This window comes from Scyliorhinus torazame, chromosome 9 (genome assembly GCF_047496885.1).
Source record: "Scyliorhinus torazame isolate Kashiwa2021f chromosome 9, sScyTor2.1, whole genome shotgun sequence".
Lineage (NCBI taxonomy): Eukaryota > Metazoa > Chordata > Chondrichthyes > Carcharhiniformes > Scyliorhinidae > Scyliorhinus > Scyliorhinus torazame.
The window spans coordinates 217674854-217699529 of NC_092715.1; the positions used below are offsets into that span (position 1 = coordinate 217674854).

The 24676-nt window shown below is 45.6% G+C and overlaps 1 protein-coding gene across 5 annotated transcripts in view; it reads left to right on the top strand.

The window, feature by feature from the left end:
* Positions 1 to 24676, top strand: part of LOC140429747 (ephrin type-A receptor 5-like) — a 457733-nt gene that overhangs the window by 65386 nt on the left and 367671 nt on the right. For all 5 annotated transcript variants that reach the window (XM_072517111.1, XM_072517112.1, XM_072517108.1 and 2 more), the window contains exon 3: positions 12298 to 12961. In XM_072517111.1, coding sequence (XP_072373212.1) covers positions 12298 to 12961 — 664 coding nt within the window. The remainder of the gene's footprint in view (positions 1 to 12297; positions 12962 to 24676) is intronic.

The following is a 24676-nucleotide window of genomic DNA, read 5'->3' on the forward strand; positions in this document are numbered from 1 at the left end:
TAGTCAGGTACATTCACTACACGATATGTATTGTCACGCAGGCACATATTCTTTATATAAAAGGGGGGATGTCATAATATACACCAGTATATCATGGTGCAGACACACACACACACACTGATGGACATGCAGTGGGACCAATCAGCATACACAACACTGCAGCCAATCACCAGTGAGAGCACATGCACTATAAAGAGAGGGGACAGGAGAGTTCCCGCTCATTCTAGTAGCAGCCAGCTCAGAGCACAGCGCTCACAGCCTGCAACACAGACATTCACCATGTGCTGAGTGCATCACCTGGTTAGGACTAGGCAAGGGTCAACAAGTAAAGCTGGTATTGCATTTACCAAGTATGTTAATATAGTTAACCTTATAATAAAATAGAGTTGCACCACTTCAAGTGTTGGTGACCTGTTTGTGATCCAGAACATCCAACACATTAAACCAGTGTGCCTTTTATTTTACTTTTGCAGTACAAGATCTCTGTTTTTGCAATTAGCCTTGTTCGCCGCAAATTCCATACCATTCGTGGCCATTTTTCCCTTGAGAATCCATCCTTTCCTGAAATACAAAACATATCACATATCTTTGTCCAAAGATATGCAGGTTAGGTGGATTGACCATGATAAATTGCCCTTAGCGTCCAAAATTGCCCTTAGTGTTGGGTGGGGTTACTGGGTTATGGGGATAGAGTGGAGGTGTTGACCTTGGGTAGGGTGCTCTTTCCAAGAGCCAGTGCAGACCCGATGGGCTGAATGGCCTCCTTCTGCACTGTAAATTCTATGATAATCTATGATAATCTTTCACTAACTATTTCATTAAAAAAACTCACCTAGGTCCTTTTTTGTAATTAGTGGGCACCTACTGTTCTATTTGCTGCACAAAGTCAAATTCATATCCCTACTCTACAAGAGCTATTGAATGTGATCACTGTGCTGCTAACAGCTGAGGACACAAGACCCTCCACATATGATTAATCTGTTCAGCTCCATTTAGCTGAATGACACTTAACAACTTTAATTATGGATTCTTGTAATCCGGTTTTCACATATATATTTAGTGAAAATTCATGCATCTATTCTTATTGGACACATTTTATTTGCAATGTAAGTCTAAGGGTGTGCAGATCTTAAAGCACGATAGCATACAAAGAATGTTGTATTGTATAACGGTCGATTATATTTTGATAATCATTAAGAAGGCAGGGGACGGGCGAAATAACAGCAAAGCTCTGTGAATGATTAAATTTAGTGCTTTGGCCCAATGCTGTAATAATTAGGGGATGTACTGGAATCAGAAAACAGTGATTCCACCTGCTGATGCTGGAGTCGGGACAGCTGTACGATTACAGCATCAAGGATGGTGTAAGTGGGCAGCATAAAACAAGCCCATTAATGGGTGTGAGGAATCGAGGCTTTTATATCTTTTAACACCAGAATTCTGGTTTACTCATAGATGTGTCTGCTAGTGAGATACATTAATGCTGCTCACGGAGACCAGGCTGAAAGGACTTCAATGTTTATTAGAGAATATAATAATTTAAGCTTGAATAAGCATCAAAGGATTAATGTGACCACTTGGCCAGCAGGAATGAGATGTAAATTTGGCCTGAATAGCCCCTGATTACAGATAGATAATTAAAGCTGGGCTGAAATTGATTTATGGATGCAGTTGTTGAGACCAAGCCGCAAATGTAATATTATCAGTGTGAAAAGCTGTGGACAGATTAGTGTCTGGGGAGTTGGGTACAAGACTGTTTTGCACGTGGCTGCACACATTTAGAAGGTTTTCTGTTACCAGGTCATTCAGACATCAGGGAATGACATTCTGGTTAGCCTGAGCAGTGAATGCAGACAGGTTCAGAGAAGATCAAGGTTATTCCATTTAATCAGACCAACATTTTTTTTCATATAAAGGACAATTAACGAGCATAGTTTAAGTTTATATCCTGCTCTGTATAATATGATTATCCTGAAGGGCAAAACAGCATATTACTGAATTTCTTTTGTGAAAGGTCTGCGACAATCATCACCTTTTTCAAAGAAAGCCTTTACTATTCCACCGCAAGAGTACAGAGCAAAAGAAGTAAAAACTGTTCATAATTCTGTGTGCATAGTCATATTATACATGTCTGGTGTGTCGTATCTTTAGACTCACTTTCCCTGGAGTACATTTTTGTCCCTGTGTAAAAGTGGTGCCTGTTGAATCATAGAATCCCTACAGTGCAGAAAGAGGCACATTGAGTCTGCACCGACCCTCCGAAAGAGCACCTACCACTAAGGGGCAATTTGGCATGGCCAATCCACCTGACCTGCACATCTTTGGACTATGGGAGGAAACTGGACCACCCAGAGGAAACCCACGCAGACACAGGGAAAAAGTGCAAAGTCCACACCGACAGTCAGCCAAGGCTGGAATTGAACCCAGGTCCCTGGTGCTGTGAGGCAGCACTGCTAACCACTGTGCCACCATGTCGTCTTTGGTTAATAATGCTATTTCAGACACTTAATTTTTCAATACTTGTGACTACAACACAAGAGTTATATTCTTCAATCATAAATAGGAAAGGTGTTTACTTTAATGGTAAATTAGTGAAATAGCTGCAATTTGCAGAACGTGTTTTGTAAGTGGGGCAACAATAATTTTGGTGATATTTAACCTATTAAAGCAACTGAAAAGAATCAAAATAGAAGAGAAGCAAAGTAGAAAATCAAACTCAGCAGCATTCAGCATCCTAAGTGTTCAAATACTAGACTGTAGAGGAGTATAACTTTCAAAAAATTAGTCACTTATTTTCTTTTTATGGTTTGACTTGGGTTCTTATCTCTTTGCATTTTGGAGGATTGAAGCCGGAATTCAGAAGCAGAACATTGAGGCTGGGTCCTTCAGAGACATTGATTGGGCTTGTGCGGGATGTTTTGGCCGTTCCGGCCAGTGAGATCTTCTGGTCCCGCTGACACTGACCCCCTTTTGCCTGTTCCCCGGCACCAGAGGATGCGAACATCAGGAAACCCTGTTGATAGGCAGCGGGGTTGGAAGTGTCCATTTCTACAAAAACACCGTACAGTGGGGGGGGGGGGGGGGGGGGGGAGGTGGAAATTCCTTCCCATAGTTTCTGATTCTATATCCTCTCCCATCATCAAGGTGGCTTCCTTTTACCTCTGTAACATTGCTTGTCTCAGTCTGTGCTTCAGCCCATCTGCTACTGAAACTCTCACCCATGCTTTTGCTCTCTCAAGACTCAACCAGCCTAAGGCTATCCTGGACAGACTACCATCTTCCACCCTCTGTAAACCATTGCTTATCCAGATCTGTTGCATGCATTTTAACTCACACAAGTCGTATTCACACATCCTGTCAGTGCTCATTATGTTGGCTTTTCGTCCAATAATGCTGTAAATTTTTCAAATCTCTCCAAGGTCTCACCCCTCCGTATCTCTGTAACCTTTCCCATCTCACAGCCATCCATAAAATCTGCACTTCTCCAATTCTTACCTTTTGTGCACCCTAATTACCTGTTTTAATTGTTAAAAATATCCCCCAGGATAATGCCAAGACACTAAGCAAAAGTAGCCGTTAAATAAGGAGACATTTGCATTTATAAACTGCCTTCAGGACATCCTGAAGCACCTTACACTCCACAAAATCATTAAAAAATCTATATTTTTTGAAGAATGGTCATGGTTGCAATGCAGAAAATACAATAGTCAAATTGTACCACAAGCAGCAATGCCGTAACGACCCAGATAATTTGTTTCTTTTTGTGATGTTGGTTGAGGATTAAATATTGGTCAGCACATCAGGGATAACTCCCTTGCTCTTCTTTGAAACAGTGACTTAATATATTTTATCCCACCTGAGAGGGCAGACAGGGCCTCGGTTTTACACCTCGGGCGTCATTCTCCGACCCCCGCCGGATTGGAGAATCGCCGGGGGCTGCCGTGAATCCCGCCCCCGCCGGTTGCCGAAGTCTCCGGTACCGGATATTTGGCGGGGCGGGAATCGGGCCGGGCCGGTTGGCGGGCCCCCCCCGCTGGATTCTCCGGCCCGGATGGGCCGAAGTCCCGCCGATAAATTGCCTGTCCCGCCGGCGTGGATTAAACCACCTTTTGAACGGCGGGACAAGGCGGCGTGGGCGGGCTCCGGGGTCCTGGGGGGGGGGCGCGGGGCAATCTGGCCCCGGGGGGTGCCCCCATGGTGGCCTGGCCCGCGATTGGGGCCCACCGATCCGCGGGCGGGCCTGTGCCATGGGAGCACTCTTTCCATTCCGCCTCCGCCACGGTCTCCACCATGGCGGAGGCGGAAGAGACTCACTCCACTGCGCATGCGCGGGAAACTGTCAGCGGCCGCTGATGCTCCCGCGCATGCGCCGCCCCAAAATGTAATTTCCGCGCCAGCTGGCGGGGCAACAAAGGCCGTTTCCGCCAGCTTGCGGGGCGGAAATCCCTCCAGCGTTTGCCTAGCCCCTCGCTGTTGGGGCTCAGCCCCCAAAGATGCGGAGCATTCCGCACCTTTGGGGCGGCGCGATGCCCATCTGATTGGCGCCGTTTTGGGCGCCAGTCGGCAGACATCGCGCCGTTTGGGGAGAATTTCGCCCCTGATCTGAAAGATAGTGGGCAAGATTCTCCGACCCCCCGCCGGGTCGGAGAATCGCCGGGTAACGGCGTGAATCCCACCCCTGCCGGCTGCCGAATTCTCCGGCGCCGGGGATTTGGTGGGATTGGGAATCGCGCCGCGCCGGTCGGCGGCCGTTGCCAGCGGCCCCCCCGGCGATTCTCCGGCCATGTGGCCACCCGTTTTCATAAATTAGAGTCGGTCCTTACCGGCGGGACCTGGCGGCGCGGGCACCGATCCGTGGGCGGGCCTGTGCTGTGGGGGCACTCTATTCTTCCACACCAGCGGCTATAACAGTCCACCATGGCAGTGTGGAGATGAAGACCTCTGCGCATGCGCTGGGATGACGTCAGCACACGCTGGCGCTCCCGCGCATGTGCCAACTCGTGCTGGCTGGCGGAGGCCCTTTGGCACCGGTTGGCATGGTGCTCAGCCCCTTCCCCGCTGGTGCGGCGCAAACCACTCCGGGACGTGCCTAGCCCCTGAAGGTGCAGAGGATTCCGCACCTTTGGGGCGGCCCGATGCCGTAGTGGTTCACGCCACTCCTTCCCACCGGAGTTGCCCGCCCCGCCGATTACGGCAGAATCCCGCCTTGTATCTCTGACAGTGCAGCACTCCATCAGTACTCTACTGGATTGTCAGTCTAGGCTTTTGTGTTGAAGATCAGGGGCAGAATTTCACGACCAACCCACTGATGAGCTTGCAAATGGAGTGGGTGGGGGTCCATAAAATTCTCTGGATGGGCTTCCTGCCGCGCTCCCAATCTGTCCACAATATTATATTGGCCGGGCAAGACTTAGGCCTGCCTCCAGCCCATTTGAGGCCCTTAGGTGGCCACGGGCCACTTCCCACCCTGGCCTCACTTTTGTGGCTAGCAGAAGGAGTTCAGAGGCGGGAGGGGATGTTAAATATGCAGATACTGTGATCAGTATGGATGCATTCTCCTCCAGCCCTTCAGGTGCAGGGGTGGAAAATTCGTCATCTGAAAAACCATGCCTGACAGTGGGACTTGAACCCACTATCTTCTGAGTTAGAGGTGAGTCGTAGCTGACACTATTAGAAGAGGTGGACAAAATTCTGGTCAACGCGATTAGTTTTAAAGAGGATCTTAAATGAGGAGAGAAGATTGGAGATGCATAAGATAGGAATTCCAAATTGTGGAGCCTAGTTGATTGAACACATTGCTAACAATGATGGGTTGGGGAGTAGACATTGCACAAGAGACAAAAGCCTGAGAAAATTTAAAGTAGAATGTTGTATGTCTGGTGGTTCAGTGAAGGATATTAATTGTGCTAAGCATATATATATATACCACAAAATATTGTGTATAATTGGATAATTGCTGTGGATCATGTTCTCATCTTGTTGATGAAAACATATTCACACAATTATATGGTCTATGGTATGGTTAGGTTGTAAATATGACTGTGCACCTGGTATGGGAGGTCACGATTGTCAACATTTTAACATTTTATCACCAAAAACATGGGCCGGGATTCACCATTGACCCTGGAGGGAGAATGGAGCGTCTCCTGAAAAACAGGTTTGGCGCCCGGCACCAAACCCGTTGCTATTCTCCGATCCCCGCTGGCAGTAGCAGCTACCTGCCCCACACCAGCGGAACATGTAAGTTAAAGTAAAGCATGTATATGCAAGCAATTAACAGGCTTAAAGTCTGAATCCCCCGCCTCCACCGTGATGCTCCCATCCCATCATTATGAACTCCACCAGGTGGGCTTTAGTTCAAGGTGGGCAAGCACAGCCCTGCCGTGGTGGATCCCAAGGGGGGTCAGAGCACTGATGAAATTCCCCCTACCACTGCCAGGTTGCAGGGTGGAGGGGGAGGCTTCTCTTGGGTCCTGGAGGTTGGCTTCTCCATCAGCCACCGCTATCAGAGACTCCCCACCCCCCCCTTTCACAGACCCCCTCAACAGAGACCGCCTCCCCGATCAGAGACCGCCTCCCCCATCAGAGACGGCCTCCCCCATCAGAGACCACCTCCCCCAATCAGAGACGGAATCCCCCATCAGAGACCGCCTCCCTGATCAGAGACCGCCTCCCCCATCAGAGACCGCCTCCCCCATCAGAGACGGCCTCCCCCATCAGAGATGGAATCCCCCATCAGAGACCGCCTCCCCAATCAGAGACCGCCTCCCCGATCAGAGACCGCCTCCCCAATCAGAGACCCCCTCCCCCATCAGAGACCGCCTCCTCCATCAGAGACGGCCTCCCCCATCAGAGACGGCCTCCCCCATCAGAGACGGCCTCCCCCATCAGAGACCACCTCCCCCATCAGGGACCGCCTCACCCATCAGAGACCGCCTCCCCCATCAGAGACGGCCTCCCCCATCAGAGACCGCCTCCCCCATCAGAGATGGCCCCCCCCATCAGAGACCGCTTCCCCCATCAGGGACCGCCTCACCCATCAGAGACCGCCTCCCCCATCAGAGATCACCCCCCTTTCATCAGAGACCTCCCCCACGAGTAACCACTGGCTGAAATAGGAAGAACAGTGTGGGCAGTACAGTGCAAAATCACTGCATTTTCACTTACCATTTTGTAACATCAGATGCCTCAGACAAATGTCTTTGAAGCAGCAGCTGTTCCAAGTATCAGAGGCTTCCTCTAAAGCCAGAACATTTGAGCGTGCTTCAAATCCCCTGACAACCTTTGGAATTAAAATCTTCCATTCAATTTCACACAGCAATACATTTCAGGAGCCAGTGATTGGCTGTTTTGTTGGTCCCGACACAGGTGCTGGGTGGATTGCTTATTTATCTTTCCCTTCATACTTGAATGCATCTCAAGTACCCTGCTTTGATTCTAACCACATTGATAATAAATACTCTTGCTATGACTGATAGCTCCTCGCCACATCAAAGGAAGCTAAGTGGGTTCACTTCCTCTTTCACAGCAGAAATCACTTAGCTGCTTTTGATGGGGGTCTCTGAGAGCAGAAAGTCCCGCCACAATGTTTATGAACCAGAAGCTGCCATGCCCCATCTCATTCTCAGGCCCTGAACAGATGCTCAAGTCTCCAATATAGCAACATTACAGATTGAATGTGTCAAATATTGATGTAGACAAAAAATAAGTCCTCTAAGCCTCCTTCTGAAATACATATTGAGCCCCTTATTAGCTAATGCCTCTTTGAGACAGTGTCTGTAATATTGGTTTGCTGTTTCATAAAGGGATGATTGCAAGCTGGCACCAAACTGGTAAATTTGTTTAAAGAAAGACCCAAACATGGTGCTGGAAGGAGCACGAGTGCTTCGTCCAACCCCACATTAAAAACACAGCCTCAGCTTTCTCTATCCCAGCGTCCAATTGTGACGTCAAGTTCCCCCTGATCACTGCCCTTACCCTCTTTCCTGACCCTTGGGATGAACTTTGAGTATTTTGAGCTTACCATTTTGATAAAAATTGGGCCTGGAGTTCACCTTGGGTGCCTATCAACGTGAGTGAATTAATTTCTCAGGCATTAGTTCTTCCCTACGGGCTGGAGTCCGCATCAGTCGCAACGGAGTCTTCTAACACACTACCTTTCTCCATCTGTAAAGTCTCAATGCTCCACCAGTATTTTTCCAAATCTAGTCTCAATGCTGTGCCTGCGCTTGTCTACTCCAGAATACTTTTTCTTTTCCTCTCCGAATACTCTGCTTCTTTCCACACAGCTGTACATTATCTCTGCCTCTCCCTTCTTACAAAAATGTTGGTTATATAACTCTCAAAATGCCAATTCACAAAATCTTTACAGTTCAGAAGGGGACTATTTAACCTATCAAGTCTGCACTGGCTCACTGAAAGAAGAATCTAACTAACCCTACCCCGTGCCATCTCCCTGTAACCTTGTGCATTCCTTCTTTTCAGATATCAATCTAATTCCCTTTTGAATACGTCGATCAAACCTGCCTCCACAACCCTCTCAGGATGTTTGTTCCAGGTGCTAAACACCCTCTGGGTGAAAATTATTTTTCCTCACATTATTTCTACTCCTTTTGCCCATTATTCTGAACCTACACCCTCTTGATGTGTACCCTTGAGTGGGAACAGTTTCTCACTATTTACCCTGTCTATGCCCCTCCGGATCTTGAATAGCTCTATCAAGTCTCCTCTCTGCCATCTTTTCTCCAAGGGAAAACAGAGCTAACCTTTCCAATTTATTATCATGCCTACAGTTGTTTATCCCTGGAATCATTCTTGTGAATCACCTCTGTACTCTCTCCAATACCTTCACATCCTTGCTTCAGTGTGGTACCCAGAACTGTACGCACACTCCAGATGAGACCAAACTTGTGCCTTATGCAAGTTCAGCGTGACCTCCTTGCTCTTGTACTCAATGCCCCTATTAATAAAACATAGGATACCGTATGTTTTATTAACTTTTCTCTCAACATGCCCTGCCATTATAAATGACTTACGTACATATGCACCAATGTACCTCTGTTCCATCACTTCCTTAGGGGTTTCTCCCTTTATTTTAAACTGTCTCCCCACATTCTTCTGCCAAAATGAATCACCTCACACTTCTCTGCATTGACGTTCATCTACCACTTGTCTGCCCAATCCACCAGTACCTCTGTGATCTTTGAAGTTCAAGACTATCCTCACCATAGTAGACAATCAATCTTGGTATCATGATCTAAATCATGTCCTACACACCATGGCCGTGGCCAATAATATATATCAGGAAGAACAAGGGTCCCAACACTGACTCTTGGGAACTTCATGACAAGCTTTCCTCCAATCTGAAAAACAACTATTTATCACAACTCTCCATTTCCTGTCACTGAGCCAATTTCTTATCAAAGTGCCAACTTTCCTTTTCATTGGATGAGCGAGAATTTTGCCTACAAGTCTGCAGTGTGACACTGTATTAAGTATTGGAGTGGGGGCGGGGGGAGGTGGTTGGGCTGGGGAATGTTTAGCATTTTTGGTGCCTGTTTGGTGGGGTTAGAAGTACTAATCAGACGTTCCTCGGAAAGAGTCACCTTTCATGCGACCTGCTCAGCTCATGGCCGCCACCGGAAGTCCCTTGATTCTGTATTAAATGGGGTGGCACAGTAGCACAGTGGTTAACAGCGCCAGGGTCCTAGGTTCAATTCCCGGCTTGGGTCACTGTCTGTGCAGAGTCTGCACATTCTCCCTGTGTCTGCGTGGGTTTCTTCCAGGTGCTCCGGTTTCCTCCGACAAGACCCGAAAGACGTGTTGCTAGGTCATTTGGACATTCTGAATTCTCCCTCCGTGTACCCGAACAGGTGCCGGAATGTGACGACTAGGGGCTTTTCACCATAACTTAATTGCAGTGTTAATGTAAGCCTAGTTGTGACACTAATAAAGATTATTATTATTATGCCTTTTGAAAATCCAAATACACCACATCAACAGCATTGCCTTTATCAACATTCTTTGTTACCATCTCAAAGATTCTCAGCAAGTTAGTTAAACATAATTTCCCCTCAATGAATCCATAATGACTTTCCATAATTATCCTGCACCTGCCCAATTGTTACAGAAATAAACAGGAGCACAGAAACATGAGATTTGAGAGCAGGAGTAGACCATCCAACCCGATGAGCCTGCTCTGCCATTCAGTATGATGTTGGCTGATTTGGCTGTGGTCTCAACTGCACTTTCCTGTCTTCCCCCATAACCCTCGACTCTTTTGTCTATCAAAAACCTTTCTAACTCTGCCTTAATAAATTCAATATCCTAACCTCCACTACTCTCTGGGGAAGAGAATTCCAAATACCAATGACCCTCCGAGAAAGAAATTCTCCTCCTTAAAAGGGATACCTTATTCTTAAACTGCGTACCCTACTTCTAGACTCCCCTACAAGTGGAAAAGTCCTCACGGTTTCTACGCTATCAAGAATCCTGTATGTTTCCATAGATCGCCTCTCATTCTTCTAACCCCCAATGGGTATAGACCCAAGCTGTTTGACCTTTCTTCATAGGGTTCCATGGATAAGCCCTTCATCTCAGGAATGAGTTGAGTGAACATTCTCTGAATTGCTTCCAATGCAATTATAGCTTTTTTTTACAAATAAGGAAATGTTTGCTGATTGCACACTGTCCAGCACCATTCATGACTCATCAGATGCTGAAGCAGTCCATGCCCAAATGCAAGAAGGTCATCATCCAGACAAGAACCAGGCAATAACCATCTCCAACAAGAGAGAATCTAACTATTGCCCCTTGACATTCAGTAGCATTACCATTAGCGATAGTAATGGGATAGTCCCCCACTATCAACATCCTGGGGGTTACCGTTGACCAGAAACTGAACTGGACTAGCCATATAAATTTAGTGGCTACAAGGGCAGGTCAGAGGTTAGGAATCCTGTGCGAGTAACTCACCTCCTAGTTTCCCAAAGTCTGCCTACCATATACAAGGCACAAGTCAAGAGTGTGATGGAATACTCCCCACTTGCATGGATGAATGCAGCTTCAACAACACTCAAGAAGCTTGACACCAGGACAAAGCAGCCCACTTGATTGCACCCCATCCACAAATATCCACTCCCTCCATCACCAACGCACAGTGGCAGCAGTGTGTGCCATGCATACTGCAGGGACTCACCAAGGCTCTTTAGCCAGCACCTACCAAACCCATGACCAGTATCATTTAGGAGCACCTTCCCCTCCAAAGTACTCCCCATCCTGACTTAGAAATGTTTTGCCATTCCTTCACTGTCACTGCGTCAAAATCCTCGAACTCCCTCCCTAACAGCACTGGAGGTGTATCTACACCCAAGGGATTGCAGAGGTTCAAGAAGGCAGCTCACCACCTCCTTCTCGAGCAATTAGTGGTCGCAAAAATGCTTGCTTAGCCAGCAAAGACCACATCCCATAAATTAATTTAAATAAGGACATCCAGATTCCACTTTACCACCGAGCTTTGCAATCTCTCGCCATTTAAATAGCTCACTACTTTTCAGTATTGTCCCTGCGAAAGTGGTCAGATTCACACTTCCATCATTCTATTTCATCTGCCAAATCTGTGTTCACTCTCTTAACCTGCCTGTATGTATGTCCCTTTGCAGACTCTACCTCATCTTGGCAACTTGCTTTCCAACCTATCTTGGTGTCATTGCCAAAATAGCGACCTAACATTCGGTTTCAAATAATCATCCAAATAACTGATGTAGATTGTAAAGAGTTGAGGCCCTAACACTGATCCCCATGGCACTCCACTAGTTATAGCTCATCAACCCAAAATTGACCCATGAATCCTTACTGTCTGCTTCCTGTGAGCTAGCTAATCCTTTGTTGATGCGATACAGCACAGTGGTTAGCACTGCTGCATCACAGCGTTAGGGACCGGGTTCAATTCCGGGCTTTGGTGTCTGTCTGTATGGAGTTTGCACTTTTTCTCCATGTCTGCGTGGGTTTGTGCTCCGGTTTCCTCCCACAGTCCAAAGATATGCAGGTCAGGTGGATTGGCCATGCTAAATTGCCCCTTAATGTCCAAAAAGTTACGTGGGGTTATGGGGATAGGGCGGAGGCGTGGACCTGGGTAGGTTGCTTTTTCAAAAGGTTGTTGCAGACTCTTTGATATTTTAATAATGACAAATCTGTGATTTCCCCAAAGATTTACCGTGACAAATATAGTTGTTAATATTTTGACATTGCGCTTTACTATGCTCTATCTAATGCTGTACTTTTGTTTACTTTCTACAGTGGGAAGAAATCAGTGAAGTTGATGAGAATTACACTCCCATGCACACATACCAAGTGTGTAATGTTATGGAACAAAATCAGAATAACTGGTTACAGACTAACTGGATCTCCAATGAAGGGGCCCGTCGTATATTCATTGAGCTAAAATTTACACTACGAGACTGCAATAGTCTCCCTGGAGGTCTCGGGACCTGTAAGGAAACCTTTAATGTGTATCATTTTGAATCTAATGATGAAGATGGGAGGAACATCAGAGAAAACCAATACATAAAAATTGACACGATAGCAGCAGATGAAAGTTTCACAGAACTCGACCTTGGAGATCGAGTCATGAAGTTAAATACAGAAGTGCGAGATGTCGGCCCCCTGTCTAAAAAAGGATTCTATCTCGCCTTTCAAGATGTCGGTGCCTGTATTGCTCTGGTCTCTGTGCGAGTCTACTACAAGAAGTGCCCATCTACGTTCCATAACCTTGCTTTCTTTGAAGATACAATTACAGGGGCTGATTCATCCTCACTGGTGGAAGTGCCAGGCACGTGTGTCAACAACTCAATGAAAGATGACACTCCAAAAATGTACTGCAGTGCTGATGGGGAATGGTTAGTCCCAATTGGGAAGTGCATGTGCAAAGAAGGCTATGAAGAGAAAGGGAACACATGTCAAGGTAAGTTAAACAACAAATAGTTAGGTGTTACTGAAACTAGAGATATATGCTGTAAATTATACTTCTTGGATAACTATTTAGTTCAGGAAGTAAATAACAATGGCATAAAGGGAACAAGTGTTCTGATGCTAGTTCAGATTTGAAAGTTGTATCGTTTTGTGCATGCTTGTGTATAAGGGAATAAGAAGGAGAGAAGGGGATATGACATATCCAGAGTACCTCAGTCCTAGAGCTAGGGGGAAGGCTTCTGGCTTTATTTTCAATTATGCCTTCCATCCTTTTGTGCACAAATACATTTAGGATGGCTTCCTCCAAGGGGCTAAGGAGCTTGTATTTTTGGACCATCCTCCAGCACAGTTTAGATTAAGTGTCATTTTTCTTGTGTAAGCATATGTATCCTTGAGCTCTTATAGATTCAAGTAGCACATACAGTGACATAGGCCAGAAACACAAAATTTGCTCTTTCTCCTGAGGCCTAGAATAGTACTTCATCCTTCTGCTTATTCAATATTGATGTAAAAGTGTAACAGATATGAATTAATATTAAGCCAGAAAGTTGTACACTCATTTGTTGAATTTAAAATACTTGTAGAAAGCATATGTGACACACTTTTTAAACTTGATTCTCTTTCTGCTGTCAAGAAAAAATAGTTCTGTTTCCCAAAAGGATAATTTGGTTATCCAACGTGTTGTGATTCTGGCTTTATATATATATTTCTCTTGCACATCAGTGCCTTGCACTTTCTAATAGGGAACTACTTTATCCAATCACCATTTAACAAAGTCAGATGCAAAGCACAAGTTAGAGAAAAGCTTCGAGTTATTAACCTTTGGCCCTAATAAGGCTTATGTTTATCACCAGAAACAGACTGAGCACCAATTTGGTTGGTGACAGAAAAAGGTGAATAGTTTAAATTATCGCTTAAATCAGAGCATGATCACTTTTACAAGATAAGTCTACAAGATAAGTACAGTCTCTGCATGCTGATTCATTTAAGATTACATTAAAAAAAAATTCTCAGATCAATGGAAGAACTTTTAACAAGCAGAAATGGATGAATTTTGATGGGGTGACATGTAAAAATGTTGAGAAAAAACTAGAATCCAACCCCAACTCACCTCCAAATCACCCATTTCAGATGTTGGGGGTGGGCAATTACTTGATTACTATTGGAAGGTTAAAATTAGAACCTAAGAAATAGGAGCAGGAGTAGACTACCTGTCCCATCGAGTCTGCTCTACTATTCAATAGGATCATAACTGATTTTGAGCTTCAACTCTTTTCCTGCCTGTTCTCCCATGTTCCCTAATTCCCGTAATGACCAAAAATCTGTCTATCCCAGCCTTAAATGTATTCAATAATGGAGCATCCACAACCCCTAAGGTGGAGAATTGGTTGGTCATATAAATATTATAATAAGGTGGAAGGTCAGGATTAACCACCATTCTAATCTCTGGCCATCACTTTTCAAACGTGTCTGGCTGGAGGACTGTGAGCATTGTATCTTTGTTTATAAAGAGTGAATGGGATAGACCAAGCCCCAGTTAACCATCCTAAACTCGGTGGACAAATTATTGGAAAAGATTCCGAGAGGCAATATTAATCTTAATTTAGAAAAGCCTGGATTAGAGAGTTGACCTGAGTTGTTTAAAGGAAGATCATGTCTGACTAACATGACTGAATTTTTTGAGGCGGTAACAAGGAAGGTCAATGAAGGTGCTGTGGTTAATGTAGTCTACCTAGGTTTAGGCAAAGCTTTTGACGTGAGCCAACATGATAGACTACTCAGAAAGGTAAAAGTCCATGGGGTTCAATGGATAATGGCAAGTTAGATCCAAAATTTGTCCATTATTAGGAAACAAAGCACAATGATGGAGAGGTGTTTTTGCCATTGCCAAGCTGTTTACAGTGGAGTTCCACAGGGTTATGTACTAGCTTGCTTGCTTTTTGATGTTTTTGTGAATAATTTAGACTTGAATGTAGTCAGCGTGATTAAAAAGTTTAAGATGGAAGGGGAGAAAGCTGTAGTCTGCATCAAGGTATCAATGGACTGATAACATGGACAGAAAAGTGGCAAATCAAACTCAATTTGGATAAGTGTAAAGTAATGCTTTGGGGAAGGCAAACAAAGTAAGGGCATACACAATAAATGGTAAATTAAAGTCACAATAGTCCCAGATGACCATATGCTGCTTTCCATTTTGAGGGGGAGAGCTGACTGGTGGTGATTTAACCTGAGGACAACCACACCTGAGGCGAGGGGAAAGGTTGAGAGGGTGGGGCCTTCATGAATAACCGAGAAAAAGTTGCTTTATAGTCATCTGCTAAATAAAGTTTACCAGTTTAACTCCGCCCTATAAATTCCCAATCTTTCCTGTCTTGCACCCCCCACCCCCTCATTTCCTTCTGTTCTCCCCTCTGCTGCAGACATTTGATCTTCCCCAGCCCCTCGTATGTGCCCACTGGTTTCCAACCCTCCCCCCCCCCCCACTTCGTCCTCCTCACTGTCTGGTTGTGGCCTAGTCCTGAAGGTGTACTTTCCCATCAGTTAGTCAGTCTCTCAATTTGGCTGGTCTGTGTCCCTAAATCAGAAACCAGAATTGGTCATCCAGTTCTCTTGTTAAATTTGGCTGGATCTGCAGAAAACTCTTTCTTCTGGATTTTCTGGCCGCAAAATGGACATGCCACCCTATCGTGTTCCACCACCACCGCACCCCCCCCCCCCCCCCCCAACCTCCACCAGCACCTCCACCAGTACCCGTAAGATAAGGTCAAAGCCAACTTAATTTTCAATTTGTTCTCGGGATGTGGGCATCGTTGACAGGGCAAGCATTTTAATGATCAACCCTTGTTGATGAAGATGACGGTCAGGACCTTTTTCTGGAACTGCAGCAACAACTGAAACATTCGCTGTGGGCGCGATTCTCCCAAAAGGTAACAAAGTCCCCTTGCGAACGCATTTAGCCGCGTGTTTCCTGGTGCTCGTAGTGCTGAGAAAGACATGGCTATTCAATGGAACTTGTGTTGTGTAAGGAGCCGCAAGGGGAACACATGGCCAAGGCCACACATAACTGCGTTTTCGATAGTGGGAGCTCTGCTCGCCAGAACTCCCTAGTGTCGCGATATGGTGTCCCGATCTCCGAGGCCCCCGACATGATCCCTGACCGCCCCACTGCTCCCAGCCCGAACACACGATGGGAGGGTCCCGGCCCGAAAACACTATGAGGATCTCCAGCCCTTTCCGCACCTCACCAAGGTCCACGCTGGGCACCCCTGGTCCAATTGCGCATGCGCACAAAATGCTAGTTTGGTAGTGCCAACCTGGTACCCTGGCAATGCCCATGCCAGCTGGCAGTGCCATTTGGACATCTTGACAGTGCCAGACTATTAAGGTGGCAAGCTGGCACTGCCGGGTTGTCCAGGTGGCACCAGCAGTGCCAGGGCATCACCCTGCCCAAAGGGCTTGCAGCTGGGGGCCTCCGGAATCTCCTGGGAGACCCCCACAAGTGCCGTGCCGTCCAGTCCCCGTTTGGTGGGGCAGTGCTCAACGGCGCTAGTACAATGTCCCCGAGGTGAAGGGGCCGTTGTATCGTGCCCGACGCCTCTTCAGCAGCCACATTGCTGTGGGACTGGAGTCATGTGTCGAATAGACAGGGTAATGATTGTGGGTTTCTTTCCCCCAGTGGACAGAAAAGTGGCAAACCAATTAGGTTAATAATCCCATAGCCTCATGGTCACACGAACATTTGTCAGTTTTTCATTTCCAGAGTTTCCTTCCAAATTTAAACTGCTGTCATTCTTCTGATTATTAATCTAGTCCCGGATCTTGGATCAATAGACCGGTATCATAACTACTACTCTACCATGCAGAAATATGTTATGTTTACATTAATTCTAACATTGTCATATATTACATTTTCCGCTGTCTGTTTTATTGTACTGCTGGAGCAAGGGATGTTTCCATGAAGTCACATGACCAGTGGGGATGTGTGCTCATGAATGGCATGGTTTAGAGATATGGCCACAATTCTGCAGTTCCAAATGGCCAGATGGTTAATGAATGTGATTTTTCTTCATAGTGTGGGATTGCCGAATTACCTGATGTTGTGTATTCACTGATTTGTTGTATGTTTTATATACTTGATTTGCCTCATGGCTTTAAACGTGCAACAGGTTTACTCAGTGACTTTTAAATATCTTGGTCTTTCTGTAACGTCTGATTAATTAACTGTGTCAACTCTCAGATCTAACTAAGCAAGCACAGTGACAATAGGCCAGTACCAGACTAACATAACCAAACACAGAACAATAAAATAATTGCCAGGTACACTACGGGCGGGATTCTCTGTCCCGCCACACCCATTTTCAGGTGGAGCGTGGCCCCGCCCGCAGTGGGATCCTCTGTCCCGGCAGCTGGCCAATGGGGTTTCCCATTGAGGGAACCCCCAGGCCGTCGGGAAATCCATGGGCGTGGGTGCGCTGCCTGAGAAGTGGAGGATCCTGCCAGCAGAGAATCCAGCCCTACATTCCTTCTACATCATAAACAAAATAGTCAAGTAAGCTTGTAAAAATAACCCTTTAACATTGTACCCAGCTCCAATATTATAACAACCTTAAAACTATTGTCAAATTGTGTGCATCCTGGAGTTGCCCACATACAGCTCCGCCAGTAATGGTGCCATGATATAAGAATGATGGTCTTATGGAGTCTGAATGGATCTGCATATACTAAAAGATGCTCAGGAAGAGATAGTAGAGGCATTAATATTTAAAAAATCAACAGAAAGGGAAAAAGTGTAGAGGACTGGCAGACAGCTAATTTGGTTCCTATAATTTAAAAAGTACAAATCCAGGAAATTGTAGACTAGTTAACTTAATATCTGTGATAGGGAAGATAATAGATTGTTTGCTCAAGATGTATTAGAAAAATATCAAGAGTCCAAAAATATAATAGAGGACAGTCAGCATGGATTCTGAAAAGGAATGCTATGCTTGATTAACCTTCTTGAATTCTTTGAAGATGTAATATAAGAGGTCAACAAGAGTAATAGAGTGAATGTAATATACTCAGATTTTCAAAAGACCTTTGATAAAGTACTACATTGTAGACTCATGATGGAGATTAGAGCAAGTGAAGTCATTAGACAAGAGGCAGAATGGATAGTAAACTAGCTACAAAAGAAAAAGAGAGAATAGGTGTTCAAGTTGTTATTCAGAGTAGCGAAAAGTGGGAAATGGCGTTCCACAGAAATTGGTGCAGGAATTGTTAACAATTTACACAAATGCTTTGGATTTGGGAATCAGAAGTACAAAATCAAAATTTTCAAAAACAACGTATTTGGGGATAAGGGAATGATGTGGAGATGCCGGCGATAGACTGGGGTGGGCACAATAAGAAGTCTTATAACACCAGGTTAAAGTCCAATAGGTTTCTTTGGAATCAGTAGCTTTCGGAGCGTAGCTCCTTCATCAGGTGAATATGGGGGAAGACTACCATAAAATGTAAAATTTTGCACTCACAGAATGGGAAGTCAGATGACAACTGATTTAATTGTGGATATGTTTGAGATGACATATTTTAAGAATGTAAGGAATAAAAGTAGCAGTAGGCCATTTGGCCCTTCAGCCTGATTCGCCATTCACGTTGGTCTTGGCCGATCTACCCCAACTCCACTTTCTTAATCTAGCCACATGCTACTTAATTCCTGACATAACCCGAAACCTACCCGTCTCAAACTTGAATATATATTCAGCAAGTGTGCAAGCAAACCCCTCTGTGATAGAAAACACAAACACCAAACCTCTTTCACTGGAGAAGATTCTAATTAACTCAAACCTAAAAGATAGGAGGAACGAGGAGGCCACCTACTCCTCATGATGTGGGGCAGATGTATTATAGATTCTAGGATAGAAAATCAAAATCATTAAAAATGGGGCCTTCATCGGCATCCCATTAACGAGATACAAATGAGGTTCACACCGCCCTCAGGCGGGTTTTCCAACCCGTCATGGCACCCCACTGTAAATTCATACCGGCATGAAACCTATGTCTGGCCCTCCCACTGTATTCTATCACCATACCTACCATTGAACACACTGGCAAGGGCTTGGCAGAGTTCAGATCTAAGAGTGGCTATAGAGATATTAGAGAGGGCACGGTAAGATTTACATGGATGATGCCAAAAGTAAAAAGCTAATAACTATTAGGAAAAATTAAACTGGATCGTCCTTTTTCTTCTCGAGTGACGTGAGCCCAGAGAGGTGAACTAACATGCATCTTGAAAATTTTGAAGACGTTCAATAGGTTAAACATAGAGAGGATATTCTTACTCGTGAGGGAACCCAATACTAGGTGACAGAAATACAGCAACTTCAGAGTTCGTGTCAACCATATTAAAGGGAAGTCTCACAGACAAGACATTGAAATTGACCTCAGTGGAATCCAAGACACTTGATGGTCACTCAGGTTAAGTTGCTGATCACTAAACAAATCAGTAAAATTAGGCTAAAAAACTGACCTGATAGCAACAGTATAAAGTTTGAAACACGTAAGTCTGTGGCCAACCTTAGACAAAAGCTCGCATCAACGGGAGCAGCTTGTTTTCTCAACAACAAGTTCCCACTGTGCACTAGACTTCTCCAACTTAGCGAGGTTGTGCTGGGTGTGAAAGAAAGAATCCAGGATTAAAGAAGCTCCTAATTATATTTTAACTTGGCTCAGTAGATTTTCTGCCAGACTCAAGGGAGTTCTCTGCTGGCCTTGGAATCCACCCAGGAGCATGACAGAACATTGCAGGATGACATCAGGATCCCAATGCCACGTCGGTTTAAAGAGATTTAACTCCCTGCACACATCAAAACCTACCTCTACTGGGCTGGGAGAATACTCTGCCTGCAGGGTAGTAGTTTACATGGCGGCCCATGCAATGACCACAAGAGGATTGTGGAAACTCTCTGATGCTCAAGTCTTTTAATTTAAGTTTCTCTTGGCAGTAAATTATGACACAATCAAGCGGCAATTCAGAAGAGCAGAAACACCATGTAAGATGCAATGGCCATTGTAAAGAAATCATGATTTATAAATTTATTGGGAGGTTGCTAAGGGAACGGTCTAGAATTTTAAAAAAATTAATAGGGCCTCAGTGATACTTCATTAGTGTCATCCATTTCCTTTAAGACAAGAAGGGAGATCTTATAAAAAATAAAATTTGCATAACACCTGTGGTTTTAGATATGGAACATCAAAATCAATTACGGTTCTCCTTGTGAAGTGAGTTAAAGAGTTCAGGATGAGAGTCTGCAGACATAATTCGGTTTCCAAACCGTGTAATATATTTATCCTTGTCTAATATTCTATTATCAATTTTAATATCTGCATTTCTAATTTGAAGTGCCTGTTAAATTTGTCACATTATAGAGATCTCCTTCTGCCAGTGTTGAAGTTGTAGTGTCTCCACTGGCAGTAGGCTGCAATTACAGCATGGCACAAAATTAAATATCTGTAGACGGTTTGCATTGAAAATGCAAACATAAGACGTTACGATGGAAAAGTGTTTTGTATCCCCGAGAACATCCCTGCTGGAGGAACGTCACATGATCTGTCATGAAGTGAGCAGAGTGTTTGGTGCGGGCTTCCAGTTCTCCATTTTAGGTTGTATGAGCAACATCTCCTAATAAACCTCTCATCGTGTTTGTAAGAAATCCAAGTGTGTGGCACCTCTGCATCTTTTCTCTTTGCAGCACTTAGAATATAACGAAAGAGAAAACTGGCGACAAGAATTGAGGCAACAAAACAAAACTGTTTTTTTAAAAAAAATCATCGACGAGAGAAGTGGAAATGACGTCGAGAGTGGAGAAAAGATTCCCGGGACGGGACTCTCACATCGGGCGAAGCAAAAGCCACCCATGTTGAACGTTTAAAAGAAAAAGGAACACAACCGTGAGAAAGTAGAACACAGTTTGAAAACCTGCTTGCCATTGATGTGGGTAGAGTTTAAGCTGCAGGGACCACACACGTGGTGAAGCGAAAAGTGCTGCAGGAATGAAGATTTAGAAGTCTTCCAACTCTGTTCAGGCTACTACTCAAGAGAAGAAGTCAGCCAAAAAGGAAATTTCTAAGTTGCATTGTCGATAAAGGCATCAAAAAGAATTGGAAGGGAGGAAGGTTGGTTGAAGTATAATCTCTAGGAGCTGTATCCTTAATGCAGGAAAAATCAGGCGCCATCAGTCAACAAGGCTGCAAAGGGGCAACCATGTCATCGATGTTCACAAGTTGGACAATCAGCGGGGGGGGATGCTGGAGTAGAGAAAATAAGTGCAAGAACTGTGGCAAAAAGGGTCTATTGCTAAAGCATGCTGGGCCCAGCAAATGTCATCAACACCAAAGATGTGCAAGAAAAAAAACCACAGCTAAGTAGACTAGTCTTGTCTGTATGTTAGTAGATGATATTCAAGATTGCTCAGGAGACGACATCCTCGAACAAATTCAGGAGCTAAAACTAGGCATCGTGTCGGTGTGCGGTGATCAACTACGGGCGCAATCCTCCGGCCACAATGCGCCAGAAAAGTAGCTCGCCACTGCGCAGCGTGGCCTGTGAAAGCTGGTAGATCCCATACCTGGGATCCACTTGGCTCACAACGCCTCGCGAGATTCAACGCAATCATTTTTTAACAAATCTGCATATTTTTCTAATGTGCAGATTCCCAAGGTACCTGAGACTTTTGGATTCAATCCTTTCGCTTGGGGACCTCGGGCAAGTGTCATTTGGTACTGGTCCCCACAAATGGGGACCTGATGGAACAGCACTTGTGGGGGTCTCCAAGGGGATTGAAGGCAGGGTGGTGTCCTGGCACTGCTGGTGCCACCTGCGTACCCTGGCAATGCCAACCTGACACCATGGCAGTGCCACCTGGGTGTCAGCCTGGCAATGCCAAGGTGCCCAGGTGATACTTCCAGCTGGCAGGGCACTGACAGGGTGCCAGGTTGGCACTATCAAGGTGCCAAGCTGGCATTCTTTGTGCACGCACGTTTGGGCCGGGGTTGTTGACTGTGGGTGCTGGGGGGTGTGGGGGAAACTCCCATGTTGCGTTCGGGCTGGGGGGAGGTTGGCGATTTTTTTTGTGGGCATCGGAGATTGGGTCGCCATTTAAAAATGGTGCCCTGATCTCTCGCTACAACGGAAAGTTCCGGCGAGTGGAACTCACTTTGTAAAAAATGGGGCTATGTGTGGCCTCGGCCGTGCATTTCCCGTTTAGGCCCCTTATTAGCTGTGAGTACTGGGAAACACGCGGCTAAACTCGGTCGCTCGGGGACTTTGTTTCCTTTTCGGAAGATTGCGCCCGACTTTTCTGGGCATTGTCAAAACGTGATGGTAACCAGGTCAAAATGGAAGTGGATACAGATGCAGCTGCATCATTGGCACCTGAGACAATTTATAATCAGAAGCTGAAACATCTGTGTTCACAATAATCAAACGTTATCCTAATGATATACACTGAAGAGGTTGTACCATTAAAAGGATACATTATGGTAAAAGTCAAACTTAATGGGCAAACAGCGGAGTTGCCTCTCCATGTTGTCTGTGGAAATATTCTTGCTTTATTTGATAGAGCATGGTTGGGAAAAATTTAACTCAACTGGGGAGCAGGGAATCAACCAGTGGATTCAAAGAATAATCTACAACAACTTCTGGAGATGTATAAGAAGGTGTTTGCAGATTCATTAGCTCAATGACAGGACTTGACGTTCAACTAAATCAAGCCAAACAGTACACCAAAATGTCTCATAGCTGGAACTGTACCATACACCATCAGGCCAAAAGTTGAAGAAGAACTAGAAAGACTAGTCTAAATAGGAGTCATTAAGCCAGTTGTTTCAAGTGTTTGAGCAACACCAATAGTTCCTGTATTGAAAAATGATGGCTCAGTGAGAATATGTGAAATTGTAAAGCAGCTATTAAGCTGGTATTGTATGCAGATCACTATCCAGTGTTGCTGATTGAAGACTTCTTGCTGGACTTTCTGGAGGGCAGAAATTCAGTAAAATAGATCGATCACAAGGCGTATTTACAAATGAATGTGGCTGCAAAATCACAGCCGCTACTCACTATCATGACACATGAGAGTCTGTTTCATTATAGGAGACTTCCATTTGGAATAACATCTGCTCCTGCTCTTTTTCAGAGGTCCATGGATCAAATTTTGAGTGACCTAAATGGGGTGCAATGTTACCTAGATGACATTCTCACCACCAGTTCAAGTAAACAAGAACACTTGAAAAACTTGGAAGCTACAATGAAACGACAACAAAACCATAATCTCTGGTTATAAAAGGAAAAGTGCAACTTTTTCAAGACGCCCATAAATTATCTGGGTCACAATTGATAAAGATGACTTACAAAGGAGCTAAAAAAGATGATAGAAATTTTAGAAGCACCACATCCTCAATGTGACACAACAGATGTTGTTTCTGGGATTAATGACTTAGTATGGTAAATTTGTTCACGATTGAAGCATTACAGACTTTGTTATGTGCCAAGAAGATGTGGCACGGGTCAGAAGAATGTGGGAGTGCATACAATGAAGTAAAAGCGGCCTAAAAAAGCCAGAGTTGTTGGTTCACTACAATCCCAAGCTGAATTTGCTTGGTGCAGTTGTCTCGCACATACTGTCTTCAGGAGAGGAATGACATAGCATTTCCTTCATGAACTCTTACTAGTTACAGAAACAAATTATGCTCAGCTAGAAAAAGAGGCTTTGAGCATCATTTTTTAGGGGTGAGGAGGTTTCACCACTACCTTTATGGACTTCATTTTACTCTTTTGATTGTTCATGGACAATCTTTGGGCCAAATAAAGGTATTCCTTCTTCAGCAGCTAATAGATTCAAGAGGTGGGGCGAGATTCTCCGACCCCCGCCGGGTCGGAGAATCGCCGGGGGCTGGCGTGAATCCCGCCCCCGCTGGTTGCCGAATTCTCCGGCACCGGAGATTCGGCGGGGGTGGGAATCGCGCCGCGCTGGTTGGCGGCCCCCCCCCCTGCGATTCTCTGGCCCGGATGGGCCGAAGTCCCGCTGCTAGAATGCCTGTCCCACCGGCGTGGATTAAACCACCTACCTTACCGGCGGGACAAGGCGGCGCTGGTGGGCTCCGGGGTCCTGGGGGGGGGCGCGGGGCGATTTGGCCCCTGAGGATGCCCCCACGGTGGCCAGGCCCACGATCGGGGCCCACCAACCCGCGGGCCGGCCTGTGCCGTGGGGCACTCTTTTCCTTCCGCCTTCGCCACGGTCTCCACCATGGCGGAAGCGGAAGTGACTCCCTCCACAGCGCATGCGCGGGGATGCCGTGAGCGGCTGCTAACGCTCCCGCGCATGCGCCGCCCGGCAATGTCATTTCTGCGCCAGCTGGCAGGGTGGAAATCAGTTCATCTGGGGCCTAGCCCCTCAAGGTTAGGGCTCGGCCCCCCAAGATGCGGAGGATTCCGCACCTTTGGGGCGGCGCGGTGCCCGACTGATTTGCGCCGTTTTGGGCGCCGGTCGGCGGTCATCGCGACGATACTGGAGAATTTCGCCCATGGTCTTTGATATTATCGGCGCCCAATTACGATGTCCACTGTCATAAATCAAAGCATTGTGCAAATGCTGATTCTTTGGCATGATTGCCGTTACAAGTCAAGCAAGAACCTGAAGAACATTTCACCATCCTAGATAGTGTACCT